Source organism: Siniperca chuatsi, linkage group LG14, assembly GCF_020085105.1.
Source record: "Siniperca chuatsi isolate FFG_IHB_CAS linkage group LG14, ASM2008510v1, whole genome shotgun sequence".
Taxonomy (NCBI): Eukaryota; Metazoa; Chordata; class Actinopteri; order Centrarchiformes; family Sinipercidae; genus Siniperca; species Siniperca chuatsi.
In genome coordinates, this window is record NC_058055.1 from 6,548,028 (window position 1) to 6,561,403 (window position 13,376).

General features: G+C 42.7%; 1 protein-coding gene across 2 annotated transcripts in view; it reads left to right on the forward strand.

The window, feature by feature from the left end:
* Window positions 1–13,376, forward strand: part of srrm3 (serine/arginine repetitive matrix 3) — a 72,871-nt gene that overhangs the window by 42,063 nt on the left and 17,432 nt on the right. For both annotated transcript variants that reach the window (XM_044223514.1, XM_044223513.1), the window contains exons 3-6: window positions 5,167–5,268; window positions 11,284–11,385; window positions 11,940–12,020; window positions 12,536–12,604. In XM_044223514.1, coding sequence (XP_044079449.1) covers window positions 5,167–5,268; window positions 11,284–11,385; window positions 11,940–12,020; window positions 12,536–12,604 — 354 coding nt within the window. The remainder of the gene's footprint in view (window positions 1–5,166; window positions 5,269–11,283; window positions 11,386–11,939; window positions 12,021–12,535; window positions 12,605–13,376) is intronic.

Below are 13,376 nucleotides of genomic sequence, written 5' to 3' on the forward strand. Positions count from 1 at the left end.
GCCCCTGAAATAGAAGTGTGGGGGTGTTCAGGTTTGGCTTCCCCTCTTCCCAGCACCATTCAATCTTACTAACTACACTGGCATCACTTTGCCTCTGTACTCTTTGCAGCGAGATTGATGGCTGCAGAGTTTCATAGGTGTACAGCAGCACCTGGGGACGACTGGAAAAAGGCTCTTCAGACATCAAATGCAGAGACACCACTGGCAGTCAGAAGGAGTACACACACACACACACACCCCACACGTAGGCACATCCTCATCAAATCGATGACTATTAGCGTAAGGATGGTCTCTGGGCCACAACTATTAATTTTCCAGGATCGTGAGTTAATGGGGGGAAGCTGTGGGTGCTCGGAGCTGTCTAATTACTCCAATCAAGTTCTTTAATCGTGGTGATTTTTCATGGCTGGGGTGGCGGGGTGCCCCTCGCTCTGATCGATGTTTGCTGTCTCTCTCCGCCCAAATCACTGCGACTTTGCATGCTGTAGGAAATAGGCCTGGGCTAAATGGCTTTCATTTGGCTCCATTTGGTTAAGTCTGGCCTGGTCAGTCCCACCTCATACACACACACACACACACACATACACACACACAAATGAAAATACACAAGTGCCATGCTCAGTTTAACGTTCATTTCAATTTGAATTCAGTGTTACCCAGCCTTGCTGAGAGTGACCGCTCCAATCAGCCCCTCCTCTGTACTGTGTCAGGGCAGAACAGATGGTGTGTTAGGCAGAAAGCAGCTACCTTTACAGCTGCAAGAAGTGCTAATCAAATGTGCAGAGGAGAGATGTGTTGTTTCAGTGTGCACTGAATAGCTTATGACAAACATCCAATATATGACCATTTACACAAATTGATTCAGAGCTCACTTAAATGCAATTCAAAAGTTTGGCGATCATGAAATGAAGTCTTTAGTGTCAAACTCTAAAGTACTCTACTTATTTTGTCCATAGATTTTTATCCCACCAGGTTCCTGCGGGCATTCAGGTGCTGTGGGGGATTCTCTTGGCCCATACTTCTAAACCCCAGGCTCTTTGCTGAAGCCACTGTTGGGCATGCACTCTCTGACTTTGGTTAGTAAGCTAGACCAATCAAAAAGAACCCAACTTTACTGTGCTTCATGCTGCGAAGCTGTGCAGAGCTTCAGGATCGAGCAATTCAATGGGAGGACAGAGTGAGAGCATAAACAGAAGCAGAAACAGGAGGAGGAGATTCTGTAGGTCATACGTCAACAGAGGCTTTAGCTTCACAACATCTGACCCCTCTTTTCTTGCTTTAGCTGGAGTGTCAACAGAGATAGCTGCAGGCGCTAACATCCTCACCATCATCAGCACAATGGGAAGGAGAAAGCCCTACAGCCTTGCCAGCTGTTTGGCCAGAGCACATTCAGTTTCCCAGCCAGTATCCTTTCTGACCCTTCTCACCCTTTTACCCATTGTACATCCTTCTTCAATCCACAACAGACAGCTGAGCGCACGCAGGGATTGCTGTAGAGTTGTCGGGAAGCAGCTAACGTATGGTGATGGCTCCTGTGCCGTGCATGGAAAGCCATGAATATAAAGTGTGTTTGTGGCCTCCATTGTGCTGAGTTGATAGCTGCTGGGCTGAGAGATTGCCGTCCAGCAGGACCTGAAAGTGGTGTCACATTGGCTGGCTTCTTCTCTGTTGGGCCATCTTCCAGCTATTTCAGCTCTCCATCACACTTCTCCTAATCTCATTCTCCGCACCGTCAATGCACTGATAGCACCCAGCTCAGAATACATGGTATTGGCTGCTATATTTAATCTGAGAAAAGCAAACACTCCTCCGACTAATGCCATTTCCATGCTGAAATGAGCCACTGGTTAATTTACAATCCAGTTTATAGAATCGGTCCTGCCATGAGCCCCAGCTAAGAGAGGGAAAGAGAATTCGTTGCCAAGTCTATGTTTCAGCACTGAGTGATGGACAGTTCCCCTGCACTTTTACATATGAAAAGTAGAGCTCACATGCAAGATGTTATGGCCTGTTAAACAGGAAAATAAACTGCGTGGCCGGAAGCGTGTGTCATCACATACTTTTGTGTACTTTTGGTCTGGGGCTGTTTTTCATAGTCTGGGTCAGGTCCCTTTGTTCTAGTTAAGAGAAATCTTAATGCCAGAGCAGGGGTTTTCAAAGTCTGACACTGTGGGGCTCCCTCAGACAAATTTGAGACAGCAGCAGGGGATATAAACAGGAAGTATAATGTTGCCATGACGTCCGTGAGTTAGCAGTGGGCTACAACTTGAGCCCTGTTTTTTTTTTTTTTTGCCTATATTTGTTTACATTTTGGCAAATTGGCACCATTAAAAATATGCCGAATTAGGTATTACTGTAGCAGTTCCTGTTTGCAATGAACCCATGGACGTACAGCTGGATTACTTTGATACTGAAGAAAACATAAACATCTTTGGCTCTGTCCAAAGATAAAGCACCCAACTAGCACCTCTAAAGAATCACAATTAACCACTAGTTAGTATTTTGTTTGTTCAATTCATACAAAAAATGTTTTGTTACCTTTGGATAGAGTCAGGCTAGCTGTGTCTCCAGGTTTCCAGTCTTTTTTCTAAGTGTGGTATCAGCCTTCTCATCTAAACTCTCGGCAAGAGAGCAAATAAGTGAACTGTTCCTTTAAAGGAGACAAAGAGAAACTGTTGCCAGGTAAGAGTGTATGTTTCTGCACTAAGTGACAGACAGTTCCTCAGTACTTTGGTTATTGCAAGAGGAGCTCACATTTCAGATGTTATCTCTTACCAAATAAGCAAATATCACAGATCAGTATTTTGATGTTACGGACAGAACAGGCCCGGAGACACCAAGATGAGACGGATATAGTTTATTGCACACAATGGAAACTGGTAATGAGAAGAGGATAATGCTACCGTCCTTAGTCTGGTTGGAGAGGAGCTCTGGGGTTGTGGAGACACACACTGGAGAGTGGAGATACACTGGACCGGGAGCTGGAGCGACACAAACTTGAAACTGGAGAAATTCAGGGATCGGGGTTCTGGAGACCAGTAGACGATTTGCAGATACGTGATTGAGTCTGTGGCGGTAGGATATGGCGCTCTGTCCTTATTCCAAACGAGACCGGACACTGACTGAGGTGAAGAATGGGGTTTTATAGTGAGGTGAAGTGCTGATTCCGTGCAGGTGTGTGATAGGTGACAGGTGACTGAGATTAGTACTCGGGTGAGGGAGTGCGGTGTGTGTGTGTGTGGTAAATGACAGGTGAGAGTGACTACTGGCTGGTGAGAACATGACATGCTGTGACAGTTGAGACCGTAGGCTGAATATACAGATGGACGATGCGTCTCCAGTTCCTCCCACTGTTCAAAAATGAAGCCAAAATATCCCGGATATGGGAGCTGCCATCTTGCTTTGGTGACATCATTTGGAGCTAGAGTCTGCGCAGTAGTATCGAGGTCCCGCCCATACACCCGGCCAACTTCACAAGCCGGCCTCAGCTGTTAATTATGACGTGAAACCCCCTTTTTATAGCATCAAATAACTAATTAGAACAAAACTTATCGGAAAAACAAACACTTGAACATACATCAGTGTGATAAGAACTACCTAAAATGACAACGTTTTTAGTTTGGCCCATAACCATCCGCTAACATGGAGGGGGAAGGGTTTATGACCTATACTGCAGCCAGCCACCAGGGAGCGATAGAGATGTTCTTGCTTCACTTTAGGGGAGCTGACATGTCGTCCATCTTTATATACAGTCTATGGCTGAGACTCAAAGAGATGATGAGTTCTAAGGCTTTATTCTTTTTTGTATTACCAGTTTACTGTGAATGCAGGCCATTGTGGATAATTAGTGAATCTCTGTCAGAACGTGCTGCTATATCCCAGGCACCTCTCACACATGCTGTTACTGTTGAATTCGATACAAACACTACAGTATATTATTAATGGTTGAGGCCTTGAGTCAGTCTAACTCTGTGATGTCTGTCTCCTGGCCACACTTTCACAGCTTTATTAATTCTCTCCCTTTCCCCTCCCTCCTCCGTCCTTTTCTCTCCCTTCATGTTCCTCTGCCTCTATAGTTCATTACATCTCATTACCACAGCCAGAGCAGAATGTGGAGAAGCTATGAAGATGGTGTGAATACACCGAGAGAACAGCTCGGTGTACAATGCATTGAAGGCCATGTACTGTCAAGTTCATGGACATGCATAACTATCCCATGAGAATCTGTAGAATAGCACAGGTCAGAGCTACTTCATTCTCTGTGGTGCGCTTGTTCGTACAGGCTGGTTGAATTATTACGGTCTCCCTCGCAGAGCTGTCAGTGGTGCGGTCTTACAGTGGCAGGCCTGTGTTCAGAGGGTGTTACTTGTGTTATTCACAAACTGGGAGGATGTAGCCCAAAGCTGTATGCATGAAATGATTTAGTGAGTGTTTGATTCATTCATTATCTACTGCACCAAATAAGATCACAATGAAATTAAAATATAACTGATCATTTTGAAGCTCTGTTGCACCCACTGACAGCCACAATATACCTAAAATGGAAAAAGCGAGATGTTCTCGATACGAATACAAATCTACAATGTCATTTCTTTCTATTCAGTCTGTCAGCTTGTTCAAAGCTCCTCCCGCTGCCCCACAGTTACTCTCACCTCAGTGAGTTATAGCACTTTGCTTGCAGAATAAAACATGACATGCAGTCCGGGCCTGGACGAGGAACCCGCCGCGGTCGGGAGAGGTTGACAGTGAGTCATCAGAATATACATCATGTGGCTGAGTGTCATTTTTGGTTAGGACATGTCAGAAGACAGTCTTTGCCCTTTGTTCGGACTTGGACTGTGTGATAGTGGGGCATGACATGGCTCCTACACGGCTTCTGGCAGTTATGACAGATGACAATTAGCTTTCGCCAGTGTCGCTGCTGCATTCAATGCTGTTATTAAAAGCTGCTGCTTGAGTTTGCAGTATATTCATTGGCCTTCACACAGTCTTCAGTGTGTGAAGGTTAACACTGAGAAGAATTCACTTTCAGTCAAAACAGCCAAAACTGCAGATTAGTAATGAAACTGTGTGTGTGTGTGTGTGTGTGTGTGTGTGTGTGTGTGTGTGTGTGTGTGTGTGTGCCTGTGCCTCTACTAACTGTTGTATCTTTCTCTCCATCCGCAGGTACACAGAAGAAGAAATTCGACAGAAAGTGAGCACATTCAGACAAATGCTGATGGACAAAGAGGGCGTTATCACCAGAGAGGGCTCACACACACAACCAGTGTAAGTTACTGTACATCACGTTTAATGTCTGTGTTGTGTGCATTAGGGGTGTAGCGCAAAGCTACTATCTGTATCTATATCTTTTTATGTCACAAACATATCTGTATTTGTATCTGTATTCAGCAGTGGTGGAAGAAGTACTCAGATATTTTTTAAGTAAAGTAGCACTACCACAGTGTTACCAGTTACAAGTAAAAAATATTAGCATCAAATTATACTTGAAGTACCAAAAGTAAAAGTACTCATTATTCAGAATGACTAATTACAGAATAATGTATAATATTAAGTACTTATTAAGTACTTATAAGTAGGTATTTTCTTATCTTAACCTATAATAATACATTATAATTTAGTTGTCGATTATATTTTGTATAATTAATCTGAATCTGCAAAGTAACTAGTAGCTGAAGTTATCAAATAAATGTAGTGGAGTGAAAAGTGCAATATTTGCCTCTGAAATGTAGTGGAATAGAAGTAAAAACTGACTGTAACTATTAATTGTCCGAGTGGAAGTCAATAGTGGAAGTAGAACAGGAGGTTAGTGGAAAAATATCTGTCATTATCTGTGCATATCCGAAAAATGTATTTGTGTAGTGCTGATGCATGGTTATTCACCTTACACAATTGTTTTTCAGCTAATTTAGAGATCCTAAAGAGTTTTGTATCCTTAATGGTAAATTCATTACAAAATGAATGCAATTGCTTTATAGTAAATTAATCTAATAAAACTAGACAGCCATAAATATCACATGCAAGCAGAAATTGATTTAAAAGAGGTGATGAGAAATGGCCTGCCAGTCTAATAATGTCTTCAGGCAGTCGGTTCAAAAGAATATGGACTGTAATTGCAAAAGTGCAATAAATTTTGATTTGAATCCTTGGCTTTTGACTGATAATGCCACTTTCTGAATACACAGCGAATGGTTAAACCCCGGTGCTTTGAAAATAATCAGTAGCATTTTAAAGTCTATTCTAAACTCTGCTGGAAGCCAATGAGGCGAAGATTGGCATGATAATTGTCAATTTGTTTAGCATTAAGCCTCGCTCTAGCTTTGAGCGCGAGGTGGGAGGGAGAGCGTCTCATCTGAGGCAAGCATAGATGGAATGAAAGGAATCAAAATAAATGATTGCGTGTCTTCGTCCAGATCACAGAAAGGCACACACACACACACACACACACACACACACAAAAGGCCACTGCTTCAGCCGTCAAAAACATGAGAAACAGCACAGCAGGATGTAAGCGTGGTGGCCCTCCTGAGTCAGTCCATCATTTTGTACGTGTAGATGATTGAGAGAGGAAGTGCGGTGGTGGTGACAACATGACCCGCTGTCTGTGAACTAATGACTGGTAATGACGCTGATGCTTCCTGTCTAACAGACTAGACTAATGATTCTCCCTCCAATGCACCTCAGCCGGTGTCTGACATTGAACCAGACCACGCTGAAATGAGGAGGAAGGCTGAGGGATGGAGTTTATGTACAGTAGGATGAATATAATAAGCATTGGTGGCCCAGAGAAAGTAAACTATGAAGACACAGAAAGCTTTGTTTGTTTTGCTTTTTGCAGTAGTTCACGCTCAATGGCACTTCTGAGTTGGGTCAATCTGGGATGTCAGAGTTTGCCTCAAATTCTACAACTTTCCCTCTGCAGGAGGACCTTGATGTGGAAAATATGGGTTGTTATCCCCCCACTCCCCCTAATACTCAACACTCACCCAGGCCCTACACACACACACACACACACACACACACACACACACACACAGAACTACAGACCTCTTTCTAAAGGAATCTGCTTCCCTCTGCCCAACACTGACGTTCCATGTGAAGTGCTTAAATCTGAAGCATGCCTTAATCAACCCACCGATTGGCCCCGGGGCAAAACTATGCTATAGGCCCTAACTGACCGACTCCCCTCACTGCCACCAGCAATAAGCAGATCAGCAATCCCCCGCATTAATAGGTAATACAGTAGGGGACCCTCACATCAGTTAACATGGGCCCACGAGGACCTAAGTCACTGTGGTAAACAGCCAGCAGTATGCATGTATGTGCATCACTTTGGTCCAGACTGAAATACCTCAACAACTATTGGATGGATTGCCATGAAATTTTGTACATTCATGGTCCTCAGAGGATGAAACCCACTGACTTGCGCCACCATGAGGTTGACATTTTTGTTTTTTAGTAAAATATCTTTACAACTTTTGGATTAAAACTAATGACATTCCCATCAGCCTCAGCTGTACTTTGTATATAGTGCTAATTAGCTAATGTTAGCATGCTAAACTAAGATGGTGAACATGGTAAACATTTTACCTCCCAAACATCAGCATATTAACATTATTATTGTGAGCATGATAGCATGTTGATAGATAGCATTGTTAGAATTTAACTCAACGCACCACTGTGCCTAAGCACAGCCTCACAGAGCCGCTAGAATGGCTGTAGTCTCTTAGTCTTGTTTAATCATGATTTAACCTGCACTGAAATGAGATATTTTGATTGAAATTTGAAAGGTATTGCAAATTTATGTGACATGCATGAGCAAAGTCAGTTTTAGTCACTGGAAAAGGAAACAAAAGAACAAACATAATTAATCAAGATAACATAAACTCCAGTGTGAGTTTAAGAAACCAGTTTGAAAGAAAGAACCACACATGTTTTTACACATCTCGACTAGCTGCGTGTATCCTACTGTATGCCTAGAACTTTATTCTATGGCCAGTAGCAGTTCATCTCCTTGTGATTTAGGTACAAACTGATGCTACACAACTTCAAGCAAAAAGAGATGTATATAGATATAGATATATAGACATACATATGTAGATTTGCTTAATGATAGGAGGCTCCATCATGACCTCAAATATACTGCACTTCAGTGTGTTTGAGTTTGCTCAGCTGGGAGGTTTTATTCTGATGCTATCTTTTCCACAGTGACTTACTATTGACAGGCTAGGCCCCTCAGCTGTAGCTTAATACTCTTACACACTAGCAAGAAACAACCAGCAGTAAGCATGGATGTGCTAGCTCATAACTCTGTTTCCCGATGTCCCACATTGACTTCCTGCAGAATGGCTGGGAACACAGAGCGAGAGAAGGAATGCAGCGTGTAAAGCCTCTCAGAACTATTCAAGCTTACACACCGAGACTGTCCGATCAGAGCAGGATCAATTAGGAAGCTGACCCTGGGCTTCACATAGCCGTTCAATATTTGATGAAATGCCTGAGATCGACGTTTCGTCGTTAGCAAACAGAAATATATTTCATTTCAACAAAAATGTATCTACTACTGCTCTACTACTGTTGTGCAGTATATCTAATCTGGGTGCATCCAGAACAGCAAGGTTTTTCCCCATGATCACAGAATTGATCAGTTCAGCTTAAACCTCCAGCCAGGTCAATTTTTCATCTTAATATGACCACCATAAAGTTTGCTACTAGGTTTGCCAACACCCTCATACTGAGGAGTAATCAATCCGACCCCACCTATCTCCTCTCAGAATAACAAACTATAACTCTCTGCAGCAATAGAAATATATCCGGGCCTTCAGTGGCAGAGTGGCTGTCTGAGTGGTGATATGAATGAGCTGCACTACTTTGTGCTGCAGCCCTGAAGAGGGCCTTGGCCATAGTTCATCACTGCCAGGTCCCAGGGACAGTGGCTGAATTAAGGCGCCTCTTGCCTCGCCAGGCCACCATTAAGCACAGGGACACTCACTCATCTGCCTAACAGGGACGCTGTCTTGATCACAACCAGGCTCGACAGATGTCTCCGGCATATTGGCGCATGGCATCAATTAAGAGATTAGAGACAGGATGGGGAATTAGTTGATTTATCACTAATGACTAAGCATGGGGACCACTAGATAGTTTGTTTCAATTGTGGTTAATTGCTTTTTTGGCAGTGTGCTTCATTCCCGACCCTACAGGGACACTGGTCTTAGGCAAAAGGCACAAAGACTGGTGGCTAAAATGAAAGTCAAAAGGCCAAATTGAGATTTTAGTATATGTAAATGTAAAAGTATTGTAAATGTAGTCTCTCATGAATTTTACAAATTATTTTGGCTTTAGTGGCCTTGTTGCTTAGAACTCTCAAATAAAAACCTCATAGTTTCTTAGGCACAGCATGTTTCTATACTCAAAATACTAATTGTGTCAGCACAATGCAAGGGCGTAGGTTTGGTTTCAGAAGTGGTTTGTGAAAAAGTATAGAAAGCCAAAGTCATGGCATCACGTCCAGGCTAGCCTGTGTTTCACTAGCTTCTGTAACTAAATGCAACCTCCCATTCAGCATTTCTGTTATCGTTTTTATCGGGGGGGAAAAGCATACAAAGCAAAAGTTACAAGCGTGGCAGTGCAGGTACTCACGTCATCATTACTTGGTTTTGTCCAGATCCATGAAGCTCACCAACGCTTAAGTCATATTTTCCAATTTTCCAGTTGTAATCTCTGCTGTCTAAAATGGTAAATTAACTGTACAGCACCTTTCTAGCCTTTCAACCACTCAAAGCACTTCAGTCACACAGTCATTCACCCACTGATGGCAGGTGCCAACTGCTCCTCAGTACAAAGAAACTAACTAATTCACACACACCAAAGGCACAGCCCTCATGGGCAATTTTTAGTTTAGTTGAAGTTTTCTTACTTCTGGAATAGAACCTGTAAGTTCTGGTGGTTCTCTATGTGAATGCCATTTCTGGCATATCTACTATATAACATAGCATATATAGGATTTTGAAAAGTAAGGGGGACATCACCAGTGGAAATTATAGCCTTGGCACAATGTACTGCAGGGTGCGGTGTTTGTGTATCCCTCTTCTCAGCTCAATTTTCAAAAGTTAGATGATCTCTCTTTTTGCAGTGATACAATGAGTGCCACCAATTTACAGTGTGTATGCTTTAGTATCTGAAATGCCATCTAGTCTATATTCACTCATAGACAGTTTCTAACTTAATACTTTCCAACTTTGTTAAGATTAAAATTCCTATTCTCATTTGAACTGTGTCACACCCACACTGCCCACAGTTGTTTACGTCTCTCCTCAACTGAATCTGTTTACTGAGACTGTTGTTTTTGCAGTTCAAGATCGAATTAACATGATTTGTGTAATGCAAGTTTATTCATCAGAGCCAGCGTTGCGGTGTGTGTGTGTTGAGCTCGAACACTTTTCTGTGTATGTGTATGGAAAAGGCTGCCATTGTGATGTGAGGTAATTTTGCTGGTACTTGGCATCCCTGCTGTGCCCAGTGGTGCTCAGCCAATTAAGGGCTCTGTTGCCTCGTCTCTTCCTATCTAACCGTCAGGCCTGTGCCCTGTTCAGATCCTCTACACACTCTCCTTCCAAATACTTTACACTTACTTTGTCGTTTTTCTACACCACCCTACTCTCTTGATCTGATGTAAAATTTGCTCTGATAGTGTGCCCCATGTGTGTTTGATCTCCTTAGTAGAGATGCACTATCCTTTGCTTTGTCAACTTCTTTCCGTGTGTCGCTTCACCCTCTTCGTCTCATTACTCCTGCCTGTTTTCATCTCTCTCTTACTAATTGAAGCTGCATGGTTAGTCATCGAGGTTATGTCTCTGTCATCATCACTCTAATCCAAATAACCTCTACACATTCTTCCATATGCTACATCTCTGTGTAAAAAAGTACCAGAAAGCCCAGAGCATGACCTACTGGGTTTGTAACAATACTGGGACGTGACAAGGTCACAGAGATAGGACTGCAGGAAGGAAAAATAATCAGTGTGGTGTGTTTTTTATCAGTTTCTTCAGCCCACATGGAGCCTGCAAGGTCAGATCTGGTGGATCAGAAGAGGCCACATAAGGGAGAAGGGGGTAGTGGGGCAGGGAGGATAATGGAGGAGGCTGCTGTCTGTGTATACAATATAATATGTGTGAGAAACCAGTGGGAAGAAGACTTGTTACCCCTCTTACTCACAATACTCACACACACACACACAGACACACTCAACACATTTATGAGCCTTGACTCTTGTGTTTTCAGGGTCAACCACCTGCACTATGAGCCTGACGAGTATGAAGAGGACCCTGAATTGGTTGGCTATGAAGATGGAGACTATGACCATGATTACCACAGTGACAACAGGTAAAACACATGTTCAAACACTCACATACTGTATAATGGTGATGTGTTGACCAGCTCTGACCCCTCAAGTGGTGAATTAAATCAACCACCTATTATCTCCTTCACATGGCCTCTGGGTGTTTCCTTTTATAATATCTATAAACATCAAATTTATCTCAGAATAAAAATCCTCTTCAAATCCTCTAGCAACACTCCTACCAGCAGCATTCAGCATTCAGATAAACACCCGTTATTATTTATGTTTTAAAACCATAATGAATACGGTCATTTCGATTGTGCTTTCTGCATGTGTCGCAAGTATAATTTCCTCGAAGCGATTTTCTGTTTCCATTGTCCAAGATATATTGCATGAATATTGTGTGTTATGGCGGAATGAATTGAGTAAATGAGAAAATAGATACTTATCAACTTGTTATCGGCACATCAGCAAATAACTATAATCAGAAATGTATTCTTTCTGAAAATTATTATAACAATCACTTGTAAATTATTTCTGCCTTTCTCGCTCTTGATCTCGCTCTCCCTCTTGTTCTCTCTTTCTGTGGCCAATTCAGAGTGAAGAGGAAGTCAAGCAGCTCTCCATCCCCTCGTCCAAAGAAAAGGAAGAAGAAGAAATCTGGCCGCCGAAGGACTCGGTGAGTGGAAACGGCTTCCACTGATGAAGTGGTTCGACATTTCTCTTTTTTCTTTTTTCTAACCTCGTTGACAGAATAATTACACTGTGGTTTTGTTATTAATTTAGTGTGGAAAATTGCAAACGAGCCATCAGATACTGCAATTGTGTGTGTGTGGGGGGGAATCTGTAGGGAGTCATTAGCAAAGCATAGTCTCATCTTCCATTTTCTTTTGACAAGGTCAGCAAAAGAAACAAAGAGAGTGAGAGAGACAGAGGAAGGAAAGGGTACATTGATGCTAAAGAGAAGAAAGAATAAGAAGAGAAAGGCAGAGGGATGAATAGATCTGGGAACAAAGAGAGCCTTGGTGAGAAAAATCACCTGAGAAACTCTAGGATGACCTTTGCTAACAATGATCCCCTCTGAGGTGTAATGTAATGTAACACAATGATGAGTGAAATGCCAGAATTAAGCAGCAATCTGAGGCTCATTTTGTAGTCATGGCATGCAAATTTCTCCCTTCTCTCCATCAATAGGTTTGGTAGCTCCTCACCCACTCACAGAGAGAAGAAGAAAAAGAGTGGGAAGAAACACAAGCGAGACAGGTAAGTGTACATACTGTGTCTGTCATCAGTTGCCTTCACACTTGATGGATGTGAAAAAAGAGAAGGAAAGACTTAAACAGGGAGAAAAATTAAGTGATAAAGGCAAGGAGGAAAGACAAGGAGAAAAGAGAATGGAAGGAGGAAACACTAAAAGATAAGAAGAAAAGGGAAGTGAAAAAGGAAAGGAGGATAGACAGCAAGAAAATGGAAGGTAAGAAGGAAAGGAAGAAATACATGATTCAAGGAAGAGAGACAGGAAGAAAAAAGGGAAGGGAAGAAAGAGAATGGAAGCAAGAAATGAAGAAAGATGGGAAGAAAAAGAAAGAAAAAGAATGGATGAAAGGAAGGAGGAAAGAGAGGAAAGACAAAAAGAATAAAGGAGGAGGAAGGGAAGAAAGAGCAAGAGCTCATCGACAAATACTTGTGCAATGCCTTGGGATATCATAACGACAATAAGCAATTGTAGAGTGCCCTCCTCCTCCAATTTCTCATGTTCTCCGTCTGACTCGGGGAGCGGGGCTAAATGTGTTGCTCTAATAACCCAGCCTGTATGGGGGCACACAACACAAGAAAGATGAGCCTCTCACCAAATTGCTGAGCATCACTGCACTTCCCCGCTCTTGTTTCCCACCTCTCATCCATCCACGCACATCCGAGTCCCCCTCGCCCCCTCTCTCCTCATCCCCACACCTCCCTCCCAGCCTCACACCAAAGCTGCTCTGCATTGCAGGTACTGTTGATATATGAATAATGTATATATGATGCAGGGGGG